This window comes from Notechis scutatus, chromosome 3 (genome assembly GCF_049901735.1).
Source record: "Notechis scutatus isolate UNSWTSFEM ecotype Mainland chromosome 3, rNotScu1.2, whole genome shotgun sequence".
Lineage (NCBI taxonomy): Eukaryota > Metazoa > Chordata > Lepidosauria > Squamata > Elapidae > Notechis > Notechis scutatus.
In genome coordinates, this window is record NC_142011.1 from 8,260,693 (window position 1) to 8,287,214 (window position 26,522).

Consider the following 26,522-nt stretch of genomic DNA (forward strand, 5'->3'; position numbering starts at 1 on the left):
CACTCCTTTTTGTGCATCCATTTCATAGTCTCCATTGTGGTTGTATTGCATAATAGCTCATATTATTAATCAACAATTATATAACCTGATATCATTATTAAACAATCATTTGACTACAATTTTATTAATTCATACTTTAACGAGATAACTATAGTTTACTTAATTTATTTTATAGCAAATCATAAAGTCATACCAAGTCTATCTTAATAAAATTTTATAAAGATACTATCAAAGAAAGAAAGAAAAAAAAAGAAATATATATTCATTAGTTAGTAGCACAGTTGTTAAGTGAATGTGGCTTCCACATTCAAGTTCCTTGTCAGAAGGTTGCAAAATCACATGACTCCAGGACTGTCATAACTATGTAACCGTCATAACTATGAGTCAGCTGCTGAATGTCTGAATTTTGATCAACGTGACCACGGGGATGCTACATGGATTGCAATCATGGAAAACAGTCATGGGTCCCTTTTTCCAGGGCCTTGTAACTTGGAACTAAATGAACTGTTATAAGTCAAGGACTGCCTGTATTTGCAACCATTGTTCTGCCCAAGAGAAGAGGTATGAAGGTGGACTTCCTTACCCATATTTTGGAACTGTTCAGAGAAGCTTTTTTGTTGCTTCCTGTTGTCTACTCTCAGTTGTTGTTGTTCTAGAATCATAGGTGGTATCTTGTTTCCTGCAAGAAATCCGTAGAATCATAGCGATTTACAGGCCAATTCTTCACTCAGTCCTGACACCCACATTCAAGTTCCCTTGACAGATGGCTGCCCAGCTGATGCTTAAATGCATCTAGCAAAGAGAAGGGCACCATTTCCTTCAATCATTGGCTCAAATGTCAAAGTACTAAGACAGACAGCCTGCCTAGTGTGCTCTTAGGACAAATGGAACACTCAAACAGAGAGGCTGACCTCAGGAATATTCCTGTCCTGAATTAGAAGCAGGAGTGCAGTTCAGAAAAGAACGGTTCCATAATTTTATTTTGGATACCATATGAGTCAAACTCAAGGCCTGGGGGGGACAGATCTGGTATGCGAGACCACCCTGGAAACAGTGAAGGACCGGCCCGCGGTGACTCTGCCAGCAACAACAGAGCTCAGAAGGGCCGTGTGTGGCCTCACGAGCTCCGTTTTTACTGGCAGAGGGCTGCAGGAGGCCGTTGCAGCTGAAAACGGAGCTCGGGAGCCCGTTTCCGCTGGCAGAGGGCTGCAGGAGGCTATTGCAGCTGAAAACGGAGCTCGGGAGCCCGTTTCCGCTGGCAGAGGGCTGCAGGAGGCCATTGCAGCTGAAAACGGAGCTCGGGAGCCGTTCGGGCAGAGGGCTGCAGCTGGCAGAGGGCTGCAGGAGGCCAGGAGGCAGCTGAAAACGGAGCTCGGGAGCCCGTTTCCGCTGGCAGAGGGCTGCAGGAGGCCATTGCAGCTAAAAACTGACCCTGGGAGCCTGTTTTCTCTGGCAGAGGGTTGCAGGAGGCTGTTGCAGCTGAAAACGGAGCTTGGGAGCCCATTTCACTGGCAGAGCGCTCTGGCCACCACAGGCATCCCCCAACATGATGTCAAGATGGCCATGCCTTATGACCACGCCCCCTTGCACCCCCAGAGGTCAAACACAACTCGGCCCTCATAGCCCTGATGCGGCTCTCAATGGAATCGAGTTTGACACCCCTGGTCCAAGTAATGGGTGAAAACTTGTTAAAGAAAAGAGCCAACCTAGAAGTAAGAGGAAATTTCCTGACTTGCGAGAAAAACCAATCAATGGAATAGTTTGCCTCCTGGAGTTGTGGGTGCTCTATTACTGGAGGTGTTCAAGAAACTATTGGAGATTCATTGTCTACAATGGTAGAAGGACACCTGCCTTCAGCAAGGGGTTAGACTAGAAGACCTCCAAGCTCCCTTCCAATCCTATGATTCTCAGGGACTTTGGAAGTCAGTTAGCAGGCGGCAATCCTTCCCTCCAAAGGTTGTGAGTAAGACCCTTATTCTTGCATATTCCTAATTTGCCTCTCTCTGCCCTGACCTGAAGATGTTAGTGAGTTGCATATAGGATTTGACTTAGCTACAGTGACAGATCAGAATTAGTTGCATGTTCTAGTTTAAATGAAAAGAAGGACCAGGGGTGACATGATAGCAGTGTTCCAATATCTCAGGGGCTTCCACAGAGAAGAGGGAGTCAAGCTATTCTCCAAAGCACCTGAGGGCAGGACAAGAAGCAATGGATGGAAACTAATTAAGGAGAGAAGCAACCTAGAAATAAGGAGAAAATTCTTGACAGTGAGAACAATTAATCAGTGGAACAACTTGTCTCCAGACGTTGTGAATGCTCCAACACTGGAAGTTTTTAAATAGAGATTGGACAGCCACTTGTCCGAAATGATATAAGGCAAGGGCCTTAAAACTTGGCAAGTTTAAGACTTGTGGACTTCAACTCCCAGAATTCCTGAGCTAACTTGACTGGAGGAGGAATTCTGGGAGTTGAAGTCCACAAGTCTTAAAGCTGTCAAGTTTGAAGACCCCTGGTATAAGTTCTCTTGCCAGAGCAGGGTGTTGGACTAGAAGATCTCCAAGATCTTCCAACTCTGTTCTTTTGTTGTTATTCTACATACAGGATTCAACAGAGCTACAGTGACAGATCAGGATTACCCAGTTACAGGGTAGTACTTGATTTACAGCCATTTGTTTAGTGACCGTTCAGAATAATAATGGCACTGAAAAAAGGGACATATGACTGCTTTTCACACTTATATAACCACTGTAGCATCCCCATGGCTTCTGGAGTTTCAATTTTACCATGGGGTGTAGGAAGGCTCCATCCCAACTTATTTTTTGATTGTTCTGATCACTTTGTCTCCTTCTGGAGAAAACTGGATGAATCATAGAAAGTGTTTAGACCATCCATTATCCTGTTCCTGGTAAGTCCCGATGGAGAATGGACTTCCTGCGGTATTGTTATGGATCATTTTTGGATAATCAAGATAGATAATCCTCTAGAGGTAGTCCTCAATTTACCATCATTCGTTTAGTGACCGTTCCAACTTACAATGGCACTAAAAAGAGTGACTTATGACCATTTTTCACACTCACCATTGCAGCACCTTTGTGATCACGTGATCAAAATTTGGACGCTCAGCAACTGGCATGTACTTATGGCTGTTGTGGTGTCCCAGAGTCATACTTTCGCGATCTCCTGGCAAGCAAAGCCATGGGAAGCCAGATTCACTTAAGAATTGCCGTGTTTTCTTTAACCATAACAAAACAGGGTGGAAAATTGGCCAAGACTCACCTAACTGCTGCCTCGTTTAACATAGGAAGTTCTGTTCTTGATTGTGGTCGTAAGTTGAGGCCTACTTTTGCAAGGGTCACTGCCATGCACGGTTCCATTTCCTGCTGAAAAGTGTGGAGAGTATTTTGTTATCCCTACACTTTTAGTCATGCGTTGATGTATCTGGGCATCTCTTATTCAGCTCTTGGACAAATATCTGGCTAAAATTTACACAGAATTTTAATAGATGTGGAGGAATTGTTTCATTCTAGACCAGGGATCTCCAAACTTGGCAACTTTAAGACTTGTGGACTCTCAGAGTTCCTCAGCCAGAGATGCTGGGAGTTGAAGTCTTAAAGTTGCCAAGTTTGGAGACCTAGACGTAAAAATATTCTGATCTATTTTCTGGAATCTTCTGTTCAGAAAATGAACAACAGATGAAGTGAACCAGCTGGTGACGAAACTCCAGTCCACAAAACCAGTCCTCAAAAAACACTTTTGACAAAATTGATTTTATTTTGGTTTATTGTATTTGGTAGTTGAGCGTTTTAATACATTCATAAGGACTGGTCAAACGAGATAACCTGACTCATTGGTCTATTTGCTGTGAGATAAGCTGGTATCATAAATTATTTGATGTTGAACTCTAGATTGATGCCTTCTAGAATCTATTAGGACAGGGTACCTGAAATAACATGATGGTCTTTGGGGCCAAGCCAGTTGCTATGTTATAGATATGGAATTCTTTTTTTATCCTGTAGAGCAGCGATGTTAAGACCTGTGGCCATTTTAAGACCTGTGGACTTCAACTCCCAGAATTCCCGAGGTAGCATGGGTGGCTGAGGAATTGTGGGAGTTGAAGTCCACAGGTCTTAAAATTGTTAAAGTTGGACACCTCTGCAATAGATGAAGTCATGCTAGCTAAGGTCTTAAAATTGTTAAAGTTGGACACCTCTGCAATAGATGAAGCCATGCTAGCTAATGATATTTGAAGCGAAATCTAATGTATCAAGAAGAGTTGGGTTGGGAAGAGGTAATTTAACAGAAAATTAAATTAGTGCTTTTCTGACTCCCTCTATATTAAAAACAATCCCTAATGTGAATGTATTTTAGCTAAGCTATTAATTCAATAATTATCAATTTGGGGGGGGGGGTATATCATCCAACATCCCTAAGATATCTATTTCCAAGGCCCTGGAAGTGTTTTAATCTAACTAATCTTCAGAGGCAAATAATATTAAAAAAACAACAACAACTCTAGAACATAGATCAGTTAATGAAGAATTGCAAACTAGGTTGCTGCTAACACTGCTAATAAATTTCCATATCATGACGCATTATTATGTTATTCCTATCATAAGATGAATAACCATCTCTTCTAGGCCTCTCAAAATTGTCAAGATAGACGGGCTTTCCTTTGGAAAAAACTGCCTCTGCATGTTTTTTTAATTTTAATAATTCATTTCATTTTTGAACTGAAGTAATGAACAGAAATTAAGATTTAAAAAAGTTAGCTTTACTTGGTTAGTTAAGAAGTTAGCTTTACTTGGGGCTTTATGGGGTTTGGTTGAATATTTGAGGGGCTTCCAAAGAGACGAGGAGGCCGGCCTATTCTCCACAGAACAAGAAGCCATGGATGGAAACTAATCAAGGAGAGAAGCAACCTAGAACTGAGGGGGAATTTCCTGACAATGGAACGACTTGCCTCTAGAAGTTGTGTATGTTCCATCACTGGAGGTTTTTAAGAAGAGACAGGACAACCGTTTGCCTGAAATGATATAGGGCAGTGGGTTGGACTAGAAGACCTCCAAGGTCCCTTCCAACTCTGTCATTTTGTTATTCAGCCCTCCCCCTCCTTGCCTTCTACAATGTGTCTGGTTGTGTAGGAGCCCACCTGGTCTAACTTTTCTACTCTCCCCTCATTTCCAGTCAAGCCACTCGGTGCAGAAAACCTTTTTGTGGATGCTGCTCAGGAAGTTCTAGGTACCACAGCAATTGCTTTGCACCGAACCGATCCAAAGCTGCACGCTCATTCTCTCTCTCTCTCTGTCTTTTTCTTTTCCTGCTACCTTCTGTCCTGCCCATTCATCTGCTTCGTAGAGGTGAGCTGTGCTAAGCCAAGGAGGTTTGGCAGCATCTTTCTCTTCCTGGCAAGACGGATAAACGGCAGGGTCTGTGAAAGAGGGCCATCGGCTTCAGGGAACTAGGTGGCTTAGCAAAAGGTTTTCCAGGGCATGAGAAAAGAAAAGAAAAAGATTTAAATGTGGTATTCATTAGTCTGCAAAGCAAAGCAAACACACTGCACCCCAATCTCCCGTGTTATACAGGTAGTCCTCGAGTTACGACCAAAATGGAGCCCAAAATTTCTGTGGTTAAGTGAGGCAATCATTATGTGAGTTTCCCCCCCGTTTTTACAGCCTGTCTTGCCACAGTTGTTAAGTGAATCTCTGCAGTTGTTATGTTAGTAACACGGTCGTTAAAGTGAATCTGGCTTCCCTATTGACTTTGCTTGTCCGAAGGTCATAAAAGGGGTGTCAAGGCTCCAACATGCATCCCCATTCAAACCGTAAGTCTCTAGCCGCATCTCTCGGAGTAAAAAAGATGGATGTATTAGGAGCTGATATGTCAGTGTTTCCTGGTTGCAGCTGACTCTGAGACACATCATTCGTTTAGTTTACTTTACTTTATTGTCATTGCAATGAAGTCAAACACCATCTTCAGTGCACATCATGACCATGAAAATAAACACAAACACACATCCTTCACCCTTCACACATTGAACAGGAAACCCCCGACACCACACCAACACTGCACTATACAGCAGAATTCAACAGAGCTACTGCCCTGGGATAGAAGCTGTTTTTCAGCCTATTTGTCCTTGTTTTTATTATTGTCCTGTACCGTCTGCCAGATGGTAATAATTCAAAAAAGGGGTTCCCAGGATGAGATGGATCTTTGAGAATGTTTTGAACTTTCTTAAGGCAATGGGAGCTATTAAGCTCTTCCAAAGAGGGGAGAGGGCAACCAATGATCCTCTGGGCAATGACGTTAACCCTCTGGAGTGCTGTCCTATCTGCCACTGTGCAATTGGCAAACCATACAGAGGTGCAGTAAGTTAAGAAACTCTCTCTGGTACAGCGGTAGAAGGTCATCAGCAGTTTTTCATTCAGTTGTTGTTTTCGGAGAAGTCTCAGGTAGTATAATCTCTGCTGGGCCCTTTTGACCAGGCCTGCAATGTGAGCACCCCCAGGTCAGGTCCTCTTTTATGGTAACACCCAGAAACTTAAAACTGGCCACTTGCTCCACTCAGTTTCCATTGATAAGCAAATAATTCATCCTTGACCCTGGTCTTTCCCCCCCACCACCACCACCTGGATGTATATTCTCCAATGAGACACACCCATAGCTAACAGTCATAAATCATACTCTCCAGTAATAAACTTGTGTGCCAACAGCTTTGGCTGCCAAGGCGATTATCTGAAGCATTTAAGGAATGCACTGCTTTCCCCCACTCCCTTTCTGCTGGCAACTAAAAAGACCAAAGAAGCATTTTTTAGTTGACAGGGATCACATGACTTCCAGACACTGCAGCCATCATAAAAATGAGTCAGTTGCCAAGTGTCTGAACTTGGATCATGTAACCATGGAGATGTTTCTGCAATGGCTGTAAGTATGAAAACTGGTCATCAGTCACTTTTTTCAATGCCGTCATAACTTTGAACAGTCACTAAATGAGCTATTATAACTCAAAGACCACCTGTATTAAAGGGAAAGTTTGCTCTTTTATGCCTTTGTGGTTCCTCGATTTATAACCATTGGTTTAGTGACCATTCAGAGTTAACAACAGCACTGAAAAAAGCAAGTTATGACCAATTCTTGCACTTAGAACTGTGGCAGAACCCTGAGGTCACGTGACCCAAATTTGGACGCTTGGCAATGACGCTTATGGCAATTGCAGCATCCCGGGGTCAGGTGATCATCGTTTGGGATCTTCCCAACCCAGCTTTCAACAAGCAAAATCCATGGGATTTGCTTAACAACCCCATGATTCACTTAACAACTGCAGGGACTCTTAAGAACCATGGCAAAAGGATCTTAAAATCAGACGCAACTCACTTGACAGCTGCCCTGCTTAGCAACTGAAATTGTGATTCCCAATTGTTAAGGGTAAGCCAAGGACTTCCTGTAGACCATTCCTGTTTTAGAAGCTAATAAATGGAGGGCATTTTTCCCCCCTATGGATCTTCTAGCACACAGTGTCCCCAACCTTTCGGGGGGGGGGAGGGGAACCAGGGCTACGTGAGTGTCAGGCCGATGTGGGTGTATGCCCGCTTAGCTTCACTCACGCTTCTCTGCACCAAAAGCTTTTGCAAAGGGACCGAAGGCCTGAAGCAGCACGAATTTGCTCCCCCGAAGCCTTTCGTCCTTTTGCAAAAGCTTTTTGATGTGCAGAAGAGAAGCCTTTGGGGGCGCGATCTTGTGCTCCTTCAGACTCACCGAGGCTGCCCTGGTTGTCACCTGTCAGCCACCGGCCGCTCCAGCGGCCAAATCGGAGGAGGAGGCATGGGAGGCAGGGTCAGCATCAGGGCAACCTAAGAGCTCTTGAGGGGGAAGAGGGAATGGAGCTGTCAGAGAGGGAGGGAGGGAGGGAGGGAGGGAGGGAGGGAGGGAGGGAGGGAGAGAGAGAGAGAGAGAGAGAGAGAGAGAGAGAGAGAGAGAGAGAGAGAGAATGAACGAACCTCGGCCGGCCGTCAGACCTCAGATGGAGAGTCAACAGCCCCCAGGTCTGGAGGTGGCTGATGAGGAAGAGGAGGAACAGCTGGGCCCAGTGCCTGACGTGCTGGGCCCAGTGCAGAAAGCAGAGGAGAGGAGAGCAGTGGAAATCCATGGGCCGGTCCTTGGGATGGAAGAGCCACTGCTGCAGGCAGCCTTGGTGTTCATTGAAGCTGAGCAGGATATGCTTGTCCAACTCAAAGCTCCCAACTCTACTCTTTTGGAGTGTTGGGAGCAGGCAACTTGGTGGTCTGACTGTGGGAGTGGGACAGGGGAGCTGGGCAACGTGAGGCCAGCTGTCGCATTCGTGCATGCAGATCCACTCACGCAAGAGAGACGTCTTTGGGGTACCACTCCTGCTAGTGTGTGTGTGTGTGTGTGTGTGTGTGAGCCCGCCACTCGCATGGCCTGGTTCCAAATAGGCCATGGCTCACTAGTGGGCAGCAGCCCAGGTGGGTTAGTAACCCCTGTTCTAGCACTTCTACTAAGCAGGAAGAGATACATTAAGTCTGAATTTACTTTAATTGCAGGTCCCGTTAAGTGGGACTTCAGCATGACTTCAGCAATGGCAAACCAGGGTTTGGACATAGTTGTCAGATCATGCAATGTTGGTTTTCCGGTTGACTCTGGGAGAGTTAAATTAGCTTGCTTCACCTGACACGATCGGTAAGGAAAAGGTGAGCTCCATAACTTTAATGAGATATCCCAAAGGTGCTTTTTCAAGAGGCAACTGGACTTTCTGGGTTTTTCTTTTTCTTTGAAGACATTTTGCTTCTATTCCAAGAAGCTTCTTCAGCTCTGAGAGCTGAAACAGCTTCTTGGATGAGAAGCAAAACGTCTTCAAAGAAAAAAAACAAACCAGAAAGTCCAGTTGCCTCTTGAAAAAGCAGCTTTGGGACCACCATGACCTGGATGACTGAGAATCTCCACAGACATTTAATGAGATATAAAAACTTATTGTGACAAAACTCCTTCCTTTCTGTTAAAGTCAGACTCTTAGGATGCGTACCTTGTAGCACTTCCATTGCTTATTGTTCCCTCTGCGTGGTGGGTGTTTGTTTTTTTTGGTTGAGTTTGGACCTGTTGGTGGAAGGTCCTGTGAGATAGTCACAAATACTTGCTTGGTTGTGTTCTGACCCAAACCTTGTTCCAAGGAAACAAAACACAAAACAGAGGTAACAGCAAAACTTTTTACTGATTCTTTACGAATTCCGTTCCTTCACAGTTAAAAGGCTGTTTCAAACGAATGGTCTCTGATAAGAACAAGCCTTGCCAAGGTGGTGCAAGGCTGCCAAGGATACTAGATAAAGTTACTAAGAAATATTTCAAACACAAAGAGTCTCCAAACACCAACCAAGATATTCTGAACGTCCACATGGTTTGAATGCAAAAACTTCTTTGCTTCCTGCAAAGAACGTCTGATTCTCAGCTGGCTTTTATCTCTTAAGGGAGGGGTCATTACCTTGCAGCCTTACTCCCGAGCCGCCCATGTTGCTGCAGCTACTCTTCCCTTCGAGCAGCCCTGCATGCACGCACACTGGGCACAGGCTCCTCAGGGGCCTCTTCCTCACTGCTGCCAGCCCCCACAAACTCCGAAGGCAGCACTTCACTCCCTGATGGTCCTGGCCCCATCCCTGCATCACACGCAGGCCCCTCATCTGAGTCCTCGCTCTCCGAGACCTCAGCCATCCGCACCTGCTGCCAGCGAACCACAACAGGTTGATGAATGTCCATTTGGGAATCCAGCTTGATTCCTGAAGGCATCTACGATTAATTGAAATGACTGAAGCTGCCACTCTGTAAATGAACAGCCCCCAATCATTTGGGGGCCGAGGACAGGGTTCCACGAAGAAAGGTTTTTCCATGGACGAGAAGGTGCGTGGTTTCACATGCTGCCTGCATCCCACGGATGGGGCTTCACTTGTTTCACAGCCTGGTTTCTGGGACTGGGGCAGAGGGGGTATTCAGCAGGTTCTGACCAGTTCCGGAGGACCAGTAGTGGAAATTTTGAGTAGTTCGGAGAACCGGCAAATCCCACCTCTGACTGGCCCTGCTCCCATCTATTCTCTGCCTCCCATTGAGTCCCAGCTGATTGGCTGGGTCTTCTTTGGTTGCCCTGCATAGGAGAACGGAGCTGGAAAGCAGGTTAGTGGGGTGGGGAGGGCAACTTGCCTTTGTTTTTCCTTGAAGACGTTTCACTTTTCATCCAAGGAGCTTCTTCAGTTCTGACTGAATGATGGAGGATGGAAGGATTTATATTCCTTGCATCCCCTGGTTGTTAGCGTTCTCTCTGAGGGTCATTGAGGCCACTGGGAGGTTTATGCTAATGACCAGATGACTGCAAGGAATATAAATGCTTCCATTCCCCACCGTTCAGTCAGAACTGAAGAAGCTCCTTGGATGAGAAGCGAAATGTCTTCCAAGGAAAAACCAAGGAAGTCCAGCTGCCTTTTGAAAAAAAGCACCTTAGGGACAACCATGACCGGGATGACTGAGAATCTCCATAGACAGTTACAAAGACTAGATGGACTAGATGACCTACCAGGTCCCTCCCGACTCTGAATATCTGTTATATTGTCTGTTATAATCAAAGCTTAAATTTATTCTTGACATAGCAGGGTGAAAGTGTAGACACTTTGAATTTGAGATCCCATATTACTTGTATGTCCATGTATGTGTCTCAGGCTTGTGAATCTCCTTCTACTTAACATTCTGTTCTTTTGGTTCAAAAATCCTTTTTCCTACAAAAGGTTTTCATTTCCAAGATGGTTGGCTGTGGGCGTAGCCATCTTTATTATTCTTAAACACAAGTGGCATTCTCCTTAAGTTCCCTGAGATATTTTCAAACAAGGAGCAGTAAAAAAGTGTTTCCTTTATTCCTATGGATGTTATAAATATAAATATTCCTATTTATTCCTTTATTCCTCCACTTTTTTTTTTGGACAAACAGAGATCCAACTTAGAATTAAGCAGACAACGTCTGACAGTGAGAACAATTATAGGTAATTCTTGACTTACAGTAGTTTGTTTAGGGACTGTAAAAACTGTAAAAAGTGACTTATGGCCATTTTTCACACTTATGGCCGTTGCAATGTCCAAAAGGTCACGTGATCAAAATTTGGATGCTTGGAAATTTATGATGATTGCAGTGTCCTAAAATCAGGTGGTCATCTTTTGCGACCTTCTGACATGCAAACTTAATGGGGAAACCAGATTAATAACTTATACAACTGCAGCGATTCACTTAATAACTGTAGGAAGAAAAACTCACTTAACATCCGTCTCGGTTAGCAGTTGGAAATGTTGGGCTCAATTGCATTACATTATGCTGGTTTTTTTTCCCCTTGTAATCCATAGCTTCACTTAATTCACAGCGTGAAATAGCCACATAGAATTCTCATACGCGCTCCAAGTTTTGAGCCATCGAAGATGACTTTGGGAATAAGGCATAACATAGGATAATTAGAAATCATGTCTTGTGGAAAATAGGCCATAAGGATAATACCAGAAGCCGTAAAAGAATAACTTACAGGAAGGTAGTATTTGAAAAATATTTTGACTAGGTGAAAGGTAAAAGTTTCCTTCGCACATACGTTCTAGTCGTTTCCAGCTCCAGGGGGTGGTGCTTATCTCCGTTACAAAGTTGAAGAGCCAGCGCTGTCCGAAGACGTCTCCACGGTCATGTGGCTGGCACGACTAAACGTCGACGGCGCATGGAGCGCTGTTCCCTTCCCACCAAAGTGGTCCCTATTTTTCTACTTGCATTTTTACATGCTTTCGAACTGCTAGGTTGGCAGAAGCTGGGACAAGTAATGGGAGCTCACTCCGTTACACGTTGCTAGGGATTCGAACTGCCGAACTGCCGACCTTTCTGATTGACAAGCTCAGCGTCGTAGCCACTGAGCCACCTTTGCCTAGGTTACCCATACACTAAAAATGAGGCTTCAGGTCTTCCCGTGTTGTCACTTAAGTGTTTTTCAATCCTGTTAGCTTGAAGACGTGTGGACTTCAACTCCCAGAATTCCCCAACCAGCATGGCTGGCTGGGGAAATCCTGGGAGTTAAACTCCACACATCTTCAAGTTGCCAGGGTTGACAAACACTACCTTATATTGTCACAACTCCCCAGTAAGTACTTTTATTCACACGAATACACACACGCATCCTCATCTACCAACATAAATGTTTATTGGCCCCATGCGAGATATTATTCAAAGCATCTATGCAAAAAAGCTTTGCATAAATGAAGCCATATTTCCATAAATGAAATAGGGGTCCAGTACAAGCTCAAAAGGCCTCATTTGACTTTAATTCCTCTTTATTTGCTTGCACTTTCCAATTTCACTGTCTTTCCAAAGTCTGTCTGTATATTAGCTCAGATGGCAGATATCTGGCTGAAGGATGCCTCATGTAACGTTAGATACAGCTAGTCCTCGACTTACAACTGTTTCTTTAGGGACCAAAGTTAACAATGGCACTAAAAAAAGCGATTTTTTCAGATTTTTGACTGTGACAGAGCATCTCCATGGTCACATAATCAAAATTTGGATGCTTGGCCACTGGTTCATATTTATCATGGTTGTAGTGTCCTAGGACCAAGTAATCCCCTTTTGCAAACTTCTGATGAACAAAGTCAACGGGGAAGCCAGATTCACTTAACAACCATGTTACTAACTTAACAACTCCAATGATTTGTTGAGTCGCAGTGGCTCAGTGGTTGGAGTGCAGTACTGCAGGCTACTTCTGCTGCCTGCCGGCTGCCTGCAATTTGGCAATTCGAATCTCGCCAGGCTCAAGGTTGACTCAGCCTTCCCTCCTTCCGAGGTGGGTAAAATGAGGACCCAGATGGTTGGGGGCAAGAGGCTGGCTCTGTAAAACCGCTTAGAGAAGGCTGTAAAAGCTCTGTAAAGCGGTATATAAGTCTAAGTGCTATTGCTATTAAGAACTGTGGGTGGCACATAAGGTTGTAAAATAGGGCCAAACCCACTTAACAAATGTCTCCCTTCGTGACATAAAGTTTGGGCTCTATTGTGGTCATAAGTCGAGGACTACCTGTATTTTGAGAATTAGGTGGTCGGCAGAACGATGGCACGAGGGAACAATCTATCCTTGTGTCTCAAAGGTGCTTTTCAAAACACAACTGGACTTTTCTTAGTTTTTTTCTTAGTTTTTTCTTCTTCTGGAAAGCGTTTCTCATTCAAGAAGCATCTTCGGTTCTGCAAAACAGTTGGAAGAAGAAGAAAAAATTACCAAGTCCAGTTGACTTTTGAAAAAAAAGCACCTTTGGGACAGCCATGACCTGGATGACTGAGAATCTCTATTGTCATGCCCCCGTTGGAATCTGATTCTGAGGGGAAGATTGAGGAGCTGACAGGGAGTGGGAGTGTGGCTCTGGTGGCTGTGGAAGAAACTGGGGAAGGGCACAGTCCAGCTGGGCATTCAGAGGAAGACCCAGGCCCACCCCCTCTTCATCCTAGGGCACACAGGGAGGAACAGAGAAGGGAGCAAAGTGAGTTACGTGGGTTACAGGGGAGGAAAGGGCCCTGATCCCCTTCATTAGCTGCAGCTGGGAAAATAGTGTTTAAAAAGACAAACTACGCACAGCAAAGTTGCTGGAAGCCAAGCGTGCATTATCTTTGTTTGTCGGGGCATATCTGGGTTCTGGCATCATCCCAACTGTGTGTGTTTCGTTACCTTTTGGAAGTCTGCAATTCCTTATCCTGCCCTGTCTTGTTAATTGCTGCGGTGTAGTTTGTGTTGGTTTTTCTTTATAATTTATATGTACTTTGGGTTTGGACTGAATTTCTTCCCTTTAAAGACTGTTCTTGGGAGAGTTTTTTTCTGCAGCCGAAGATAACTGGACATTGGGGGCCAAGTTGGAGGAATTAAACGGACTTTTACCTATTTTTGTGACTTTGTTGCTTTTGTGCCACGCCCCTTTGGGTCATCACATCTATAGACATTTGTATTTGTGTCTAGTTGACTTGGCATACAATGCCCTGTAGCACCGTCCCAAGGGAAGGAGTCGAAACAGTTTATGTCCAGGGTGTGAGGGGTCTGCAGATACTTTCTCAGCCTACCTTGTCAGCTTGCTCACAGGAGCCGGGTTCTAGAGTGGAAGACAGGCAAGAAATGGCTCTTGACAGGGTGCATCTTGGAGAGCTAAACTCAGAAATCAGGGGCCAGGTTTCCGACCGTTGGGCCATTCCCCTTGCACGGAGCTGCTCGGACCGAATGCTTCGTATCTAAACCTTCACGCCCGTCGTTCCATCTGCACTCTACATATTCCATCTGACCAGATCACCGTCTGTTTTCCCACTCATTCATCCCCCTCAGTTCTTTCTTTCTTTCTCTCCTTCCTTCCCTCTTTCCTTAATGGGTGCCGCCCCCCCTGCCCTATCTCCATTCATCGACCACGGAAAACTTTCCCGAGACGCCTTTTCAAGTCAGCGATGTCCCAAAGCCACATCTCGGCACGGCCCCTGCTTCTACTGCTGCTGCTTTTTGAAAGACTGTTGAAATTGACCCCCCCCTCCGCCCCCCTTGTCTCTCCCCTTTTTTCTCTTGGTCTCATTTTGATTTGTCTCCGTGTCCAGTCAAAAGGTCAGCTTGAAGGAGCGTGTCTTCTCCAGCCCTCGAGGTGCGACCACGAAAAGTAAAAGTTCTCCTCAGGGGTCAAGCATCCGAAGATCCCCCAGTGCGGACCAGAGCATGGAAGATAGCCCAAGTAAAGTCCCCAAGAGCTGGAGTTTTGGAGACCAGACTCGGGCTAGGCAAGCTTTTCGCATCAAAGGAGCCGCGTCCCGTCAGAATTCGGAAGGTGAGCCAGAGGTCAACTCATAAAATATTTCTATGGTCTTTTTAGAGTTGCCACCAGAAAGGGAGGGGGGGAGAAGTGCAGCGGCTTGCAAAACCGAAACCGCATTCCATAAATGTTTTCAAAGATAGTAACCAGGTGACTGAAGTTTCTGCCCTGCAAAATTCTAACCGGAGAACATGATTGATGACTCTGGGCTACGGAGGTGTCCCATTGGAGAATATGAATTACGATACACCCAGGTGGAGGGAGGGGGAAACAGGGTCAAGTGTAACAATGAATTATGTGTCTCAGAGTCAGCTACACCCAGGCAGTGCCAGCATGTTAACTCTCAATAAATCATTTTTAAGTTTTGGAAGTTTGGCTCGAGACTCATGATTTAAATGGGGTTAAATGCCGGAATCCTGACAGCAGAAGGATTGAACACATAAGGCTTGGTCTGTGTTTGTCGAGAGGTTTTGGCAGGAGAAAGGAGACAGCAGCAAATTTCAGGTAGTCCTTGACTTACAATGACAATTGAGCCGAAAGTTTCCATTGCTAAGCAACGTACAGGTAGTCCTTGACTTACAACAGCTCATTTAGCGACTGTTAGAAATTACAATGGCCCTGAAAAAAATGATTGATGACCGTCTTTCACCGTTGCAGCATCTCCAGGATCACATGATTTACATTTGAATCTTTCACAACTGACTCACATTTATGACGGTTACAGTGTCCCGGAGTCAGGTGATCCTCTTTCGCAACCTTCTGACAAACAAAGTCAATGGGGAAACCAGATTCACTTAAGGACTGTGTTGCTAATTTAAGAACTGCAGTGATTCAGTTAACAAATGTGGTGAGAAAAGTTGTAAAATGAGGCAAAGCTCACTTAGCAAATTTCTCGCTTATCAACATAAATTGTGGGCTCCATTGTGGTCATACATTGAGGACTACCAATAAGCCCCCCCCCCAGTTTACGATCTTTTATGCCGCTAATTATCTTAATCAGCACTTATGGCGCCCTGGTGACACAATGGTTGGAATGCAGTATTGCAGGCTAACTGTGGCCACAGCTTGGAGTTCAATTCTGACTGGCTCAAGGTTGACTAACTCAGCCTTCCATCCTTCCAAGGTTGATAAAATGAGGACTTAGATTGTTGGGGGCAATAGGCTGACTCTGTAAACTGCCCAGAGAATGCTGTAAAACAGGGGTCTCTAGCCTTGGCAAAGCTGGCTGGGGAATTCTGGGAGTTGAAATCCACCAGGCTTAAAGTTGCTGTCAAGCCCGAAATTGACCTATATGTAGCCATTTTAGTTAGGCTTAGTATACATTCTTTTTCTTACTTTCTCTGTGGCAGTCATGGGGGGAAGGGTTTCGGGCTTGCCACATTCCTAAGGAGTGGAGATAAAGAAAGTTGTTTTGGCTAGGTGGTTCTTCTTCCTGTGGGAAAACGAGCTGTCCATGCTTAGGCCCCTCAAGGTGGAGATTTATGACATCAAGCAACGTTGAATTACTTCTATTGGAGAATGTGACTTTTGGGGGTTGTTTCTAACTTTTAATATTGTGCGGTAATTTGGGGTTGTGTCAGATCCGGAATTACCATGGGCTTTGCCAGTTTGATGCTTTCCTAAATAAAAGAATTTGTCTTGGAAGATGGACTTTGTTCTTTTCTTTTTAAATGGATTTCATCACTTGGAAACCTGACAGTTGCCAAGGTTGGAGACGCCTGCTATAGAGCACTGTGAAGCAGTATATAAGTCTAAATGCTATTGCTATTATGCATTGTCCTGAGCCCTGTGATCCCCTAGCTTAATAGCTGCAGTGGTTAGAATGCAGTACTGCAGGCTACTTCTGCTGACTGCCAGCTGTCTGCAATTTGGCAGTTCGATTCTCACCAGGCTCAAGATTGACTCAGGCTTTCATCCTTCCGAGGTAGGTAAAATGAGGACCCAAATTGTTGGGGGCAATAAGCTGACTCTGTAAACCGCTTAGAGAGGGCTATCAAAGCACTGTGAAACGATATCTAAGTACTATTTTTTATTGCTATTCACTTAACAACTGGCAAGAAAGGTCGTAAATTGGGACAAAATTATGCAACGTCTTATTCACCAACAGAAACTTTGGGCTCAGTTGTGGTTGTAAAATGAGGACTACCTTTAGCAAGCTGCAAAATACAATTTCAAATCAGGCAAACCCAGTTCCTTTGCATCTTCTAACTGCTTATCTTTAACTCACGTTTCTCCCCCTGCTCCATCACACAAAACCTAGGTATATCCTTTTGCCACTGTTTAACTGGGCCATAAGTCATCAAAGCAGGTATTGTCTGGAACAAAAACGCCATTCTAGGCAAGACATCCTTTTTTTCTATTCCTGATTTTGCAGAGAAATGTTTTGTGCGCTTTCATTTCACTTAGCATAATGCAACTCTCTTTAAGTCCTTTCATTTTAATGTAGCATTTTTGCAGCTATAAACTGCACCTTTTAATTCCCTTTTAATCCTGGAAACCATCCAGAAGCCTTTGGAAAGCCACAGGATGGATCGTTCAATACAGCAAGTAAAAACCTAAGTGCTTCTCTGGATGAATCTTTCAGCAGATAGTGCATAAATATGTTCTTCCCCCTCTCACCTTCTTCCTTGTCTGCTTGTCTAGCTAGTTTGTGTTTCTGTTCATTCTGCCCCAGCCTGAGGCTCTTCCTGTTGAATATCTGTCTTCTCACTCCTTTTTCCACATCTGTAATTAGAAGCAAGCCTCCCTGGAGAAGACATGCCTGACCCTGACAACAAGAGCTGCCATTGTGAATTTTTGACAGAAGACCTTACACCAGGCCTTAAAGCCAGCATCCGGGCAGTGTGGTAAGTTGTGTGTCCATTTTACCAGAGGTGGTATTCAGCAGGTTCTGGTGATTCCCCATGCTAGCTGAGAAATTCCCCATGCTGGCTGGGGAATTCTGGGTGTTGAAGTCAAGTTGCCCAGATTAAGAAACACTGATTTAAAGCAATAGATCCCCAGGCTCCCCTTGTGACACCATCCATGGACAGATGGACAGTTAGAAAGAATAAACCACTGCAGGTTCCTGCTTGTCACTCTGTTTTTCTGCTTTAGCATCATGCGGTTCCTGGTTTCCAAGCGAAAATTCAAGGAGAGCCTGCGGCCGTATGATGTGATGGACGTCATTGAACAGTATTCAGCAGGACATCTGGACATGCTTTCCCGGATTAAAAATCTTCAGTCCAGGCAAGTCTTCTCTTTTTCATCTCTGGTGGCTTCTGGTATCCGTTATTCCTCATACTTGACTTAGGTAGGGTTTGGTATTCTGGAATATGACGTTGAGGCGATCAGTATCTCAGAAAGAGCGAAAGTGGTTGTTTGAATGTGGACCAACGATCTCCCCTGGTCTCCATTGGGCTGTTCTTGAAAGTACTATATCTTTTGTGGTATAGGCAAGAAATGAAAACTAAACTTTAACACACATGGAAATTATATTTGGCATATTGTGATAAATATCAACCATTCAGGTATTCAGACAAAGGACAATAGGAGCTTTATTATGGAGCTTTTGCAAAAGGGAATTCTGTGCTCATGGCTGCAGAAGACATGTTCCCTGGGAGGGCTGGGGTTTATATACAGTTTCAAATATACAGTCGCTGCCCCTTTCCGGGCTCACAATTTATCCAGCTATGTATCTCCCTACGCAACACTCCTATTATTATTGTAGCATAACATCTGTTTCCTTAACCTGTTTACCCGTGTCCATTTCCAGTAATCTCCATCATTAAGATGACACTGGACATCATGATCTGCCAAATATATAACCATTATACAAAACAATAGAGAATTCTCACATAATATCCCAGTAAATTATCTTAGGTTAACACAGAGGTTAAAAATGGCGTGACCATTGCTTTATATTTTCACAGGTATAATTTTACATACCATATATATCGTTTATATTCTTGTAAAACAAAACAAAAAAAACAAGAACCTCAGCCTGGGTAAATTGTTCTCCTAACTGGACAATATACTGGGAAGTAGAGATAGTCCTCGACTTAACAAACATTCATTTAGTGACCATCCAAAGTTACAACGCCACTGAAAAAAATGACTTATGACCATTTTTCACACTTACGACCATTGCAGCATCCCCATGATTATATGATCAAAAGTCAGACACTTGGCAACTGGTTCATATTTATGACGGTTGCAATGTCCCAGGGTCACGTTCATTCCCCTTTTGCGACCTTCTGACAAGCAAAGTCAATGGGGAAAGCCAGATTCACTTAATAACCGTGTTACTCACTTAACAACTGCAGTGATTCACTTAATTAGTGTGGCATGAAAGGTCACAAAACGGGGCAAAGCTCACTGAACTGTCTCTCTTCGCAACAGAAATTTGAGGTTGAATTGGGGTCATAAGTCGAGGACTACCTGCAGTAGTTTCTGATGTTGGTTTTCACCTTTGTAGGGAGATTTGTCAAAGAAATCGAGGTGAAGAGTGGGTGTGCAAAAACCTCACCTTCTTATTTTACAAGTTTTGTATCAGCAGTGCACATAAAAACACTATCCAGAGCCACTTGCTCATGAGATGGACAGCTTATATGAATTCGATAAGCAAATTAAATTAAAATTTAAAAAACGGGTGGAGTTTTGATCATTGTCACAGACACCATTTTGACTTTTGGGATGCTCCCACATGCCCTGTAGACCCCCACTGTCCCATTATATGGTGTGTTCAATATCAAAAATGTGTGTGTGTGTGTGTGTGTGTGACAGAATAACAATGTTGAAAGGGACCTTGGAGATGTTCTAGTCCCGTGATGGCGAACCTATGGCACATGTGCCACTGGTGGCACGCAGAGCCATTTGTGCAGGCCCGCAAGCCCCAGCCAAACTTACCTGCACTGCACATGCATGCGCCTCCCAGCTGATTTTCGGCCCATTTGAGGCCGTTTTTGCCCTCCCAGAGGTTCAAGGGAAGCCTTTGCAGCCTTGGGAGGCCGAAAAAAGGGCCTTCCAGAAATACCGGAAATGCTGAAACAGGCCCGTTTTCAGCCTCCCAAGGTTGCGGAGGCTTCCCTTGAGCCTCCAGGAGGGTGAAAATGGCCTCAAACGGGCCAAAAGTCAGCTGGGAGGTGCGCGCATGCGCAGATTAGGTAAGGGGGCAGGGTGGGGGTGTTACGTGCACATGTGCAGGGGGCGCAGGGTGCATTGCATTGTGGGTGCTGGGTCGTGCGTGCTTTCAGCACACCACAACGAAAAGGTTCTCCATCGCTGTTCTAGTCCAACTCCCTGCTCAAGCTAAGATCTTGCGCAGAACTCTCAAACTCTCAAGCCTCTGTTCGAGGATATGAGACCACACACACACACACACACACACACACACACACACACACACACACACACAAAACACACACACCATCTCCTCATCTCCTCTCTGACACACATATATATTTTCTTGGAGATTATTCCTGCTGTTTTCTTGGCCAGGTTTTTCAGAAGTGGTTTGCATTGGCCTCCTTCCTAAGGGCTGAGAGACCGTTCAACTTTTTAACCAATTTTTAATTTCAGCTGCTGGATTCCACAACAACGTATAGCATTTCTGTGTTCTCCTTATCCCCTTTTTACTATTTTTGCAAGCGGGTCTTGCTATACCTGTCTCTTTCTTGGTCCACCCCATGTAGATGTGTGTATTGGTTTTCTCTGAGCTTTCCTTTTCCCCAAACGGGTTGACGTACCTTCCATTGATTTCCGCAGTGTGGAATTTTCCTTTTTTGTTTTTTTTAGCGCCGTGAACGGCTTTGAGTACTTCATCAGAAAGACAGAGCGCAAAGTTGTGGGTTGTGTTGTTGTTGTTGCAATGGAATATTTTCATGCATTTCCCAACTCGTCTGTTCATACTTAGCCTGCTCATTGCTGAAGAGTGAATCCTTTGACAAGGGTTTCCTTTGGATCCTTCCCAAAGAAGGATTATTCCATTGTCGCTGAAAAACCCACCACTTTTTAACAACCATTCTAAATGATCAGATTGTTTGGATATTTGTTTTTTGTTTTTTTAAATTTTCTAAGCAGAGATAATATCTCCCTTTTGTTTCTCGATTTCAAAAGTTTTCTCCCGCTACAAAGTTCCCAACTCAACTCTTTCTTCGACATGTTGCTTCATTGTGTGTTTTGTTGGTGTGTTTGTTTTTCTGATTTATTTTTGCCAGGATAGATATGATTGTGGGTCCCCCACCCTCTTCAACTCCCCGGCATAAGAAGTATTCAGCCAAAGGATCACCCCAATACTCGCCTAGGTTAGGATATAGGCAATTTTTGTTCTGAGCTTCTCATGTGCTTCCTGCGGAATCTTTTCATGCCATGTTCAGAGGTGCTCTTGATCACATCCTGCTGGTTCATTTCCCTACCCCCTGAACGGCATGCTCTCCTGGATGTGCTTAATTGTTATTTTTAATTTTAAGGGCACTGAAGATGGGTCTTCACACCATGCAGCCTTAGACATGGCCAGGAGCACTTATCCAATAAACTGATTTTTGTTGTGTTGGAATAATTTTTTATGCATGGGATGCGTTTAGCTGCTGTAGTTTCTATCCCTGTGAAATACAGCCTTGGCATCGATAAAAACTGTTCCTGCAGAAAGAGAGAGGGAACGGTAGACCTTGATCAAAAGGCGCTTTTTCCAAGAGGCAACTGGACTTTCTTTGTTTTTCCTTGAAGAGGTTTCGCTTCTCATCCAAGAAGCTTCTTCAGTTCTTCAGAAGTTCTACAGAACTGAAGAAGCTTCTTGTCAGGGTTCCGGCAGTTACCCCAATTAAATCATGAGTCTTGAGCCAAATTTCCAAAACTTCAAAAGGATTTATTGGGAGTTCACATGCCAGCACTGCCTGGGTGTAGCCAACTCTGAGACACATCATTCATTGTCACCATTGACCCTGTCTTCTCCCACCCCCTGGATTCATATTCTCCAATGGGACACATCCATAGCCAAGAGTCATCAATCATGTTCTCCAGTTAGAATTTTGTGTGGCAGAAACTTCAGTCACCTAGTTACTATCTTTAAAAACATTTGTGGAATGCAGTTTCAGTTTTGCAAGCTGCCGCACTGCTCCCCCCCGCTCCCTTTCTGTTGGCAACTCTAAAAAGGCCAGAGAAATATTTTATGAGTTGACACTTCTTGGATGAGAAGTGACATGTCTTCAAGCAAAAACAAAGAAAGTCCAGTTGCCTCTTGAAAAAAGCACCTTTGGGACAACCACAACCTGGATAACTGAGAATCACAATAGACACATAGTCCATTCATTTAGTGACCAACTGAAGTTACAATGGCACTGAAAAAGGTGACATATGACCATTTTTCACAGTTACAACCACTGATCAAAACTCAGACACTTGGCCACTGGTTCATATTTGTGATGGTTGCAGTGTCCTGGGGTCACGTGATCCCATTTTGTGTCCCTCTGACAAACAAAGTCAGATTCAGTTAACAACCGTGTTACCACCTTAACAACCACAGTGATTCACTTAACAACTGTGGCAAGAAAGGTCCTAAAATAGGGCAAAACTCACTTCACCAGTTAGCCACAGTTAGCCACAGAAATGTTGCGCTCTATTGTGGTTGTAAGTGAGGACAGTCTGTACAACAATGCTGAAATATATTGGGAAAGATTTTCAACTTAGCCAAAAGTTTGGAAGCTGAGTCATGGCGACTGGACATTTTTTTTCTTTGGGTTTTGAAACGTTTCACTGATCCTCTGAGTAGCTTCTTCAACAAAATGTTTCAACCCCCCCACCCAAAAAATCGCCCAGTTGCCATGACTTGTCTTTCAGGCAACAATGCCTGGATGACTTCGATCTATGACCGAGATGTTTGCTTAATGACCACTGCAAAAAATGTTGTAAAATTATACATGGTCACTTGATGCCTCGACTTACAACCACAATGACTTAGTAGCATAATTCTGGGGTCAGTTACAACCATAAAGAGAGGACTACCTATCGGTAGTTTTACCGTAGCTCCAATAATAAAAGGAGAGATGACACGGTGTAAACTCATAGGGTTGGAAAGCACGAATGTATTATTAAGGATAAAATAGTGTGTTATTTTTTGCAGTCCTTCTTACTAAAATCCAGCAAGATAGTTCCCCCCTTTCAGCATAATTAATAAGTAATTATAATCTACTAGTATAATTAATAATCTACCTAGCACTAGAACTGCCAACCTAGCAGTTTGAAAACATGTAAATAATGCACGTAGAAAAATAGGGACCACTTTGGTGGGAAGGTAACAGCGTTCCGTGCGCCTTCGGCGTTTAGTCATGCTGGCCACATGACCACAGAGACGTCTTTGGACAGCGCTGGCTGTCCGGCTTTGAAACAGAGATCAGCACCGCCGCTAGAGCCGGAAAAGACTAACACATATGTGCGAGGGGAACCTTTACTTTTACCTTATAATTAATAATAATCAATTAGTATATAAACAGAGAGCAAATCCCTCTCTGGCCATGATGTTGTTACCTAATTGGGTAATGAAATGTCTGCAAGAAAACAACCAAGCTCAGAGAGACCAAGGACTCCATAATCGCTTCCTCCTCCTCCTCCTCCTCCTCCTCCTCCTCCTCCTCCTCCTCCTCCTCCTCCTCCTCCTCCTCCTCCTCCTCCTCCTTTTCCTCCTCTCCTCTTCCTCTCCCTTCATCCCCTCCTCCTCCTCCCCCCTCCTTTTCCACGATACATTTGCCAAAAACAAAACAAAACCTAAACCCAGAGAGTACCAGGGACCCCATTATTAATTACTAACTAACAAAAGTCTGATTTTTTTCAACATAGACCACCCGGTCTGTGGAATGGCTGGGTGGACTGGACACTAACAATTGATCCACTATAAGTCCATGTATTTGTCATATGCTAAATAAATAAAGCGTTTCATTTTGACAAGCCCTTAGAACAGGGGTGTCAAACTCAAGGCCCGGGGGCTGGATCCGGCCTGCAGGGTGCTTAGATCTGGCCCGCAGGGCTGCCATGGAAATGGCGAAGGACTGGCCCATGGTGCCTCTGTCAGTGAAAATGGAGCTCGGGATTCAGTGGTGGGATTCAGTTTTTTTTTACTACCGGTTCTGTGGGCATGGCTTTGTGGGTGTGGTGTGGCTTTGTGGGCCTGGCTTTGTGGACGTGGCAGGGGAGGGATATTGTAAAATCTCCATTCCCACCTGACTCTTGGGGGAAGGTTACTGCAAAATCCCCATTCCCTCCCCACCCCACTAACCTGCTTTCCAGCTCCATTCTCCTGTGCAGGGCAACTAAAGACGACCCAGCCAATCAGCTGGGACTCAATGGGAGGCAGAGAATAGGTGGGGGCGGGGCCAGTCAGAGGCGGTATTTGCCAGTTCTCCGAACTACTCAAAATTTCCGCTACCGGTTCTCCAGAACTGGTCAGAACCTGCTGAATGCCACCTCTGTCAGGATTCCGTTTTCACTGGCAGGGCGCTCGAGCCACCCCATGCACACACACCCCAACATGAGTGATGTCATGCTGGCCACACCCTCCCTGGCCACACCCACCCCGACCCCCTGAGGTCAAAACAGAACCCCTGATGCGACCCTCAATGAAATCGAGTTTGACACCCCTGCCTTAGAAGAAGGACAAGATCAACAACCTTCAATAAATAAACGTAAATGGAGATTATCCTATTATGCTGCTGTTTTGTATTTCAGCGTTTTGATGGCTCATGTAGGAAAACCGGGGAACATTTGTGCAGCCTTTGACAGACGAAAGGGGGTGGCCCCAGTGCCTAGGCTGTGCTCAGAAGGCCGTATTTGAAAAGAACAGATCATTTCTCTGTTTCTCCCTTAAGGGGGTGGAAAATATTTCTTTTTTTCTCTCTTTTTTTTCTCCTCTCTTGGCTGGCCTCCACTCGAGCAATTTTTGGGTTTTGCTAACTGCTTTTGGCAAAGGCCGGAGATGCAGATGTTCCTCTTTGCATGTTCCTGAAAGCATGGAGTGTAATGTAGCATGAGGGATAAAATGCACCGTGTCGCAGCCCCCATTTCTTTCCGATATCATTTCAAAGAAAGAAAAACATTATTTCAAAGGATGGCAATGGGGAGAAAACATGGTTTCCTCCCCAGCTTCAGTGGAAATTGATCAGGGTGCAATCAAATGCCATTGTTTGATTGACCAGGAGTGGATAAATACATTTCATAGGAATAGAAGAAATGCTATTTTACTGCCCTTTATTTAAAAATATCTCAGGGAACTTAATGGAGAATGCCGCTTGTGCCTAAGAATAACAAAGATGGTTAAGTCCACAACCAACCATCTTGGAAATGAAAGCAGAGTAGCAGAGTTATTTAGAGGATCTTAAAAGATACTAGAAGACCTTTAGTCTTCTAGTACCTTTTTCCTTTTACCGTGAAGTGAGATGAGTTGTATCGATCAGCCTGACTGTTGTTTGCCTCATGTTTTGTGATGAGATGTCTAATCTTCAAAGGAAAAAAGCCTCATGATTGCAAATGTCACCCAACAGAGGCTACTTAATATGCATAGTAAAGGAAAAACAATGCAGCTCTTCTACTATTAGCAACGCCCTAGTTAATTCTGTGAAGCCGTGCAATTGTCCCCTTGCGATTATGCTTCCAAATAAAATAATGATAAATACAGATAGCGGCCACCATAAATCTCATTATGGTCCAGGGCCAGAACAAATGTAGATCTAAGTAATTGGGTTGGGGGAAAAAAACAGCTTTGCAATACACAGATGTGCACAGAAATGCACCTTTTAAAAACATTAAAGCAGCTGGATCTCTTTTTGAGGCATGTGCAGATGTTATATCGAAGCTGCTTCAGGCTTTTTCGTGGGTTGAATGCGTACAGCCACTTCTCTTCTTGGAAGCTGGATGTGAAGCAGCCATGTGAGCGTGGAGTCCAAAGGCTTGCATTAGTATATAGATAATGCAAAAAAAAAAAAAAGATAAATAATACACAGTTGCTTTAATGAGTCAGAGAAGACATAGCTCTTTCGAAGGATTTGCACAGCCCATGCCATTGACATGTATACTTGCTTCTTGAAAGCTGGCATTGAGCACTGAGCAGGCATTGAGCACTGAATCCAAATGCTTACAGTAGTATACAGATATTGCTTAATAAAAAAAACAACCAGCTGCTTTAATGAGTCTAGGAGGGGACATCGCTCTTTCAAATACATTTGCACAGTGACATGTATAACCACCTCGCTTCCTAGAAGCTCTTTATGAAGTGGCCATGTAAGCCTGGAGATCAAATGCTTTGCCCAATATACAGATTTTGCCAACAAATAAATAATGCACAGCTGCTTTAATGACTCAAAGAGAAGACACAGCTCTTTTGAAGGATTTGCACAGCCCATGACGTCATGCACACAGCCACTTCGCTTCCTGGAAGCTGTTTATGAGGCAGACATGTGAGCCTGGGGACCAAATGATTGCAAATAAATAAATAATACACAGCTGCTTTAATGAACCAAAGAGTGGACACAGCTCTTTCAAAGGATATGCATATAAATTTCTGAGCATCCTTCTGCCAAAGTAAGGCAATTTGATATGACTTGAAACAGCTAGATCTTTTCCCGGATTTTAATTTTTCAAGGTGTTCATGAATATTTCATTTCATTAATCCGTTTTCCACCTTTCCTTGCCTGATATCGAACTCATAACTCATTCACGCCTTGTGC

At 44.2% G+C, this 26,522-nt stretch overlaps 1 protein-coding gene across 6 annotated transcripts in view; it reads left to right on the plus strand.

Moving 5' to 3' along the window:
* Positions 1–26,522, plus strand: part of KCNQ2 (potassium voltage-gated channel subfamily Q member 2) — a 126,591-nt gene that overhangs the window by 91,075 nt on the left and 8,994 nt on the right. For 2 of the 6 annotated variants that reach the window (XM_026688461.2, XM_087959164.1), the window contains 4 exons: positions 5,185–5,238; positions 14,624–14,847; positions 17,567–17,678; positions 17,929–18,060. In XM_026688461.2, coding sequence (XP_026544246.1) covers positions 5,185–5,238; positions 14,624–14,847; positions 17,567–17,678; positions 17,929–18,060 — 522 coding nt within the window. Of the gene's footprint in view, positions 1–5,184; positions 5,239–14,623; positions 14,848–17,566; positions 17,679–17,928; positions 18,061–21,029; positions 21,117–26,522 lie in introns of all 6 variants that reach the window. The other 4 variants (XM_026688462.2, XM_026688463.2, XM_026688460.2 and 1 more) reach the window with 3 other exon arrangements.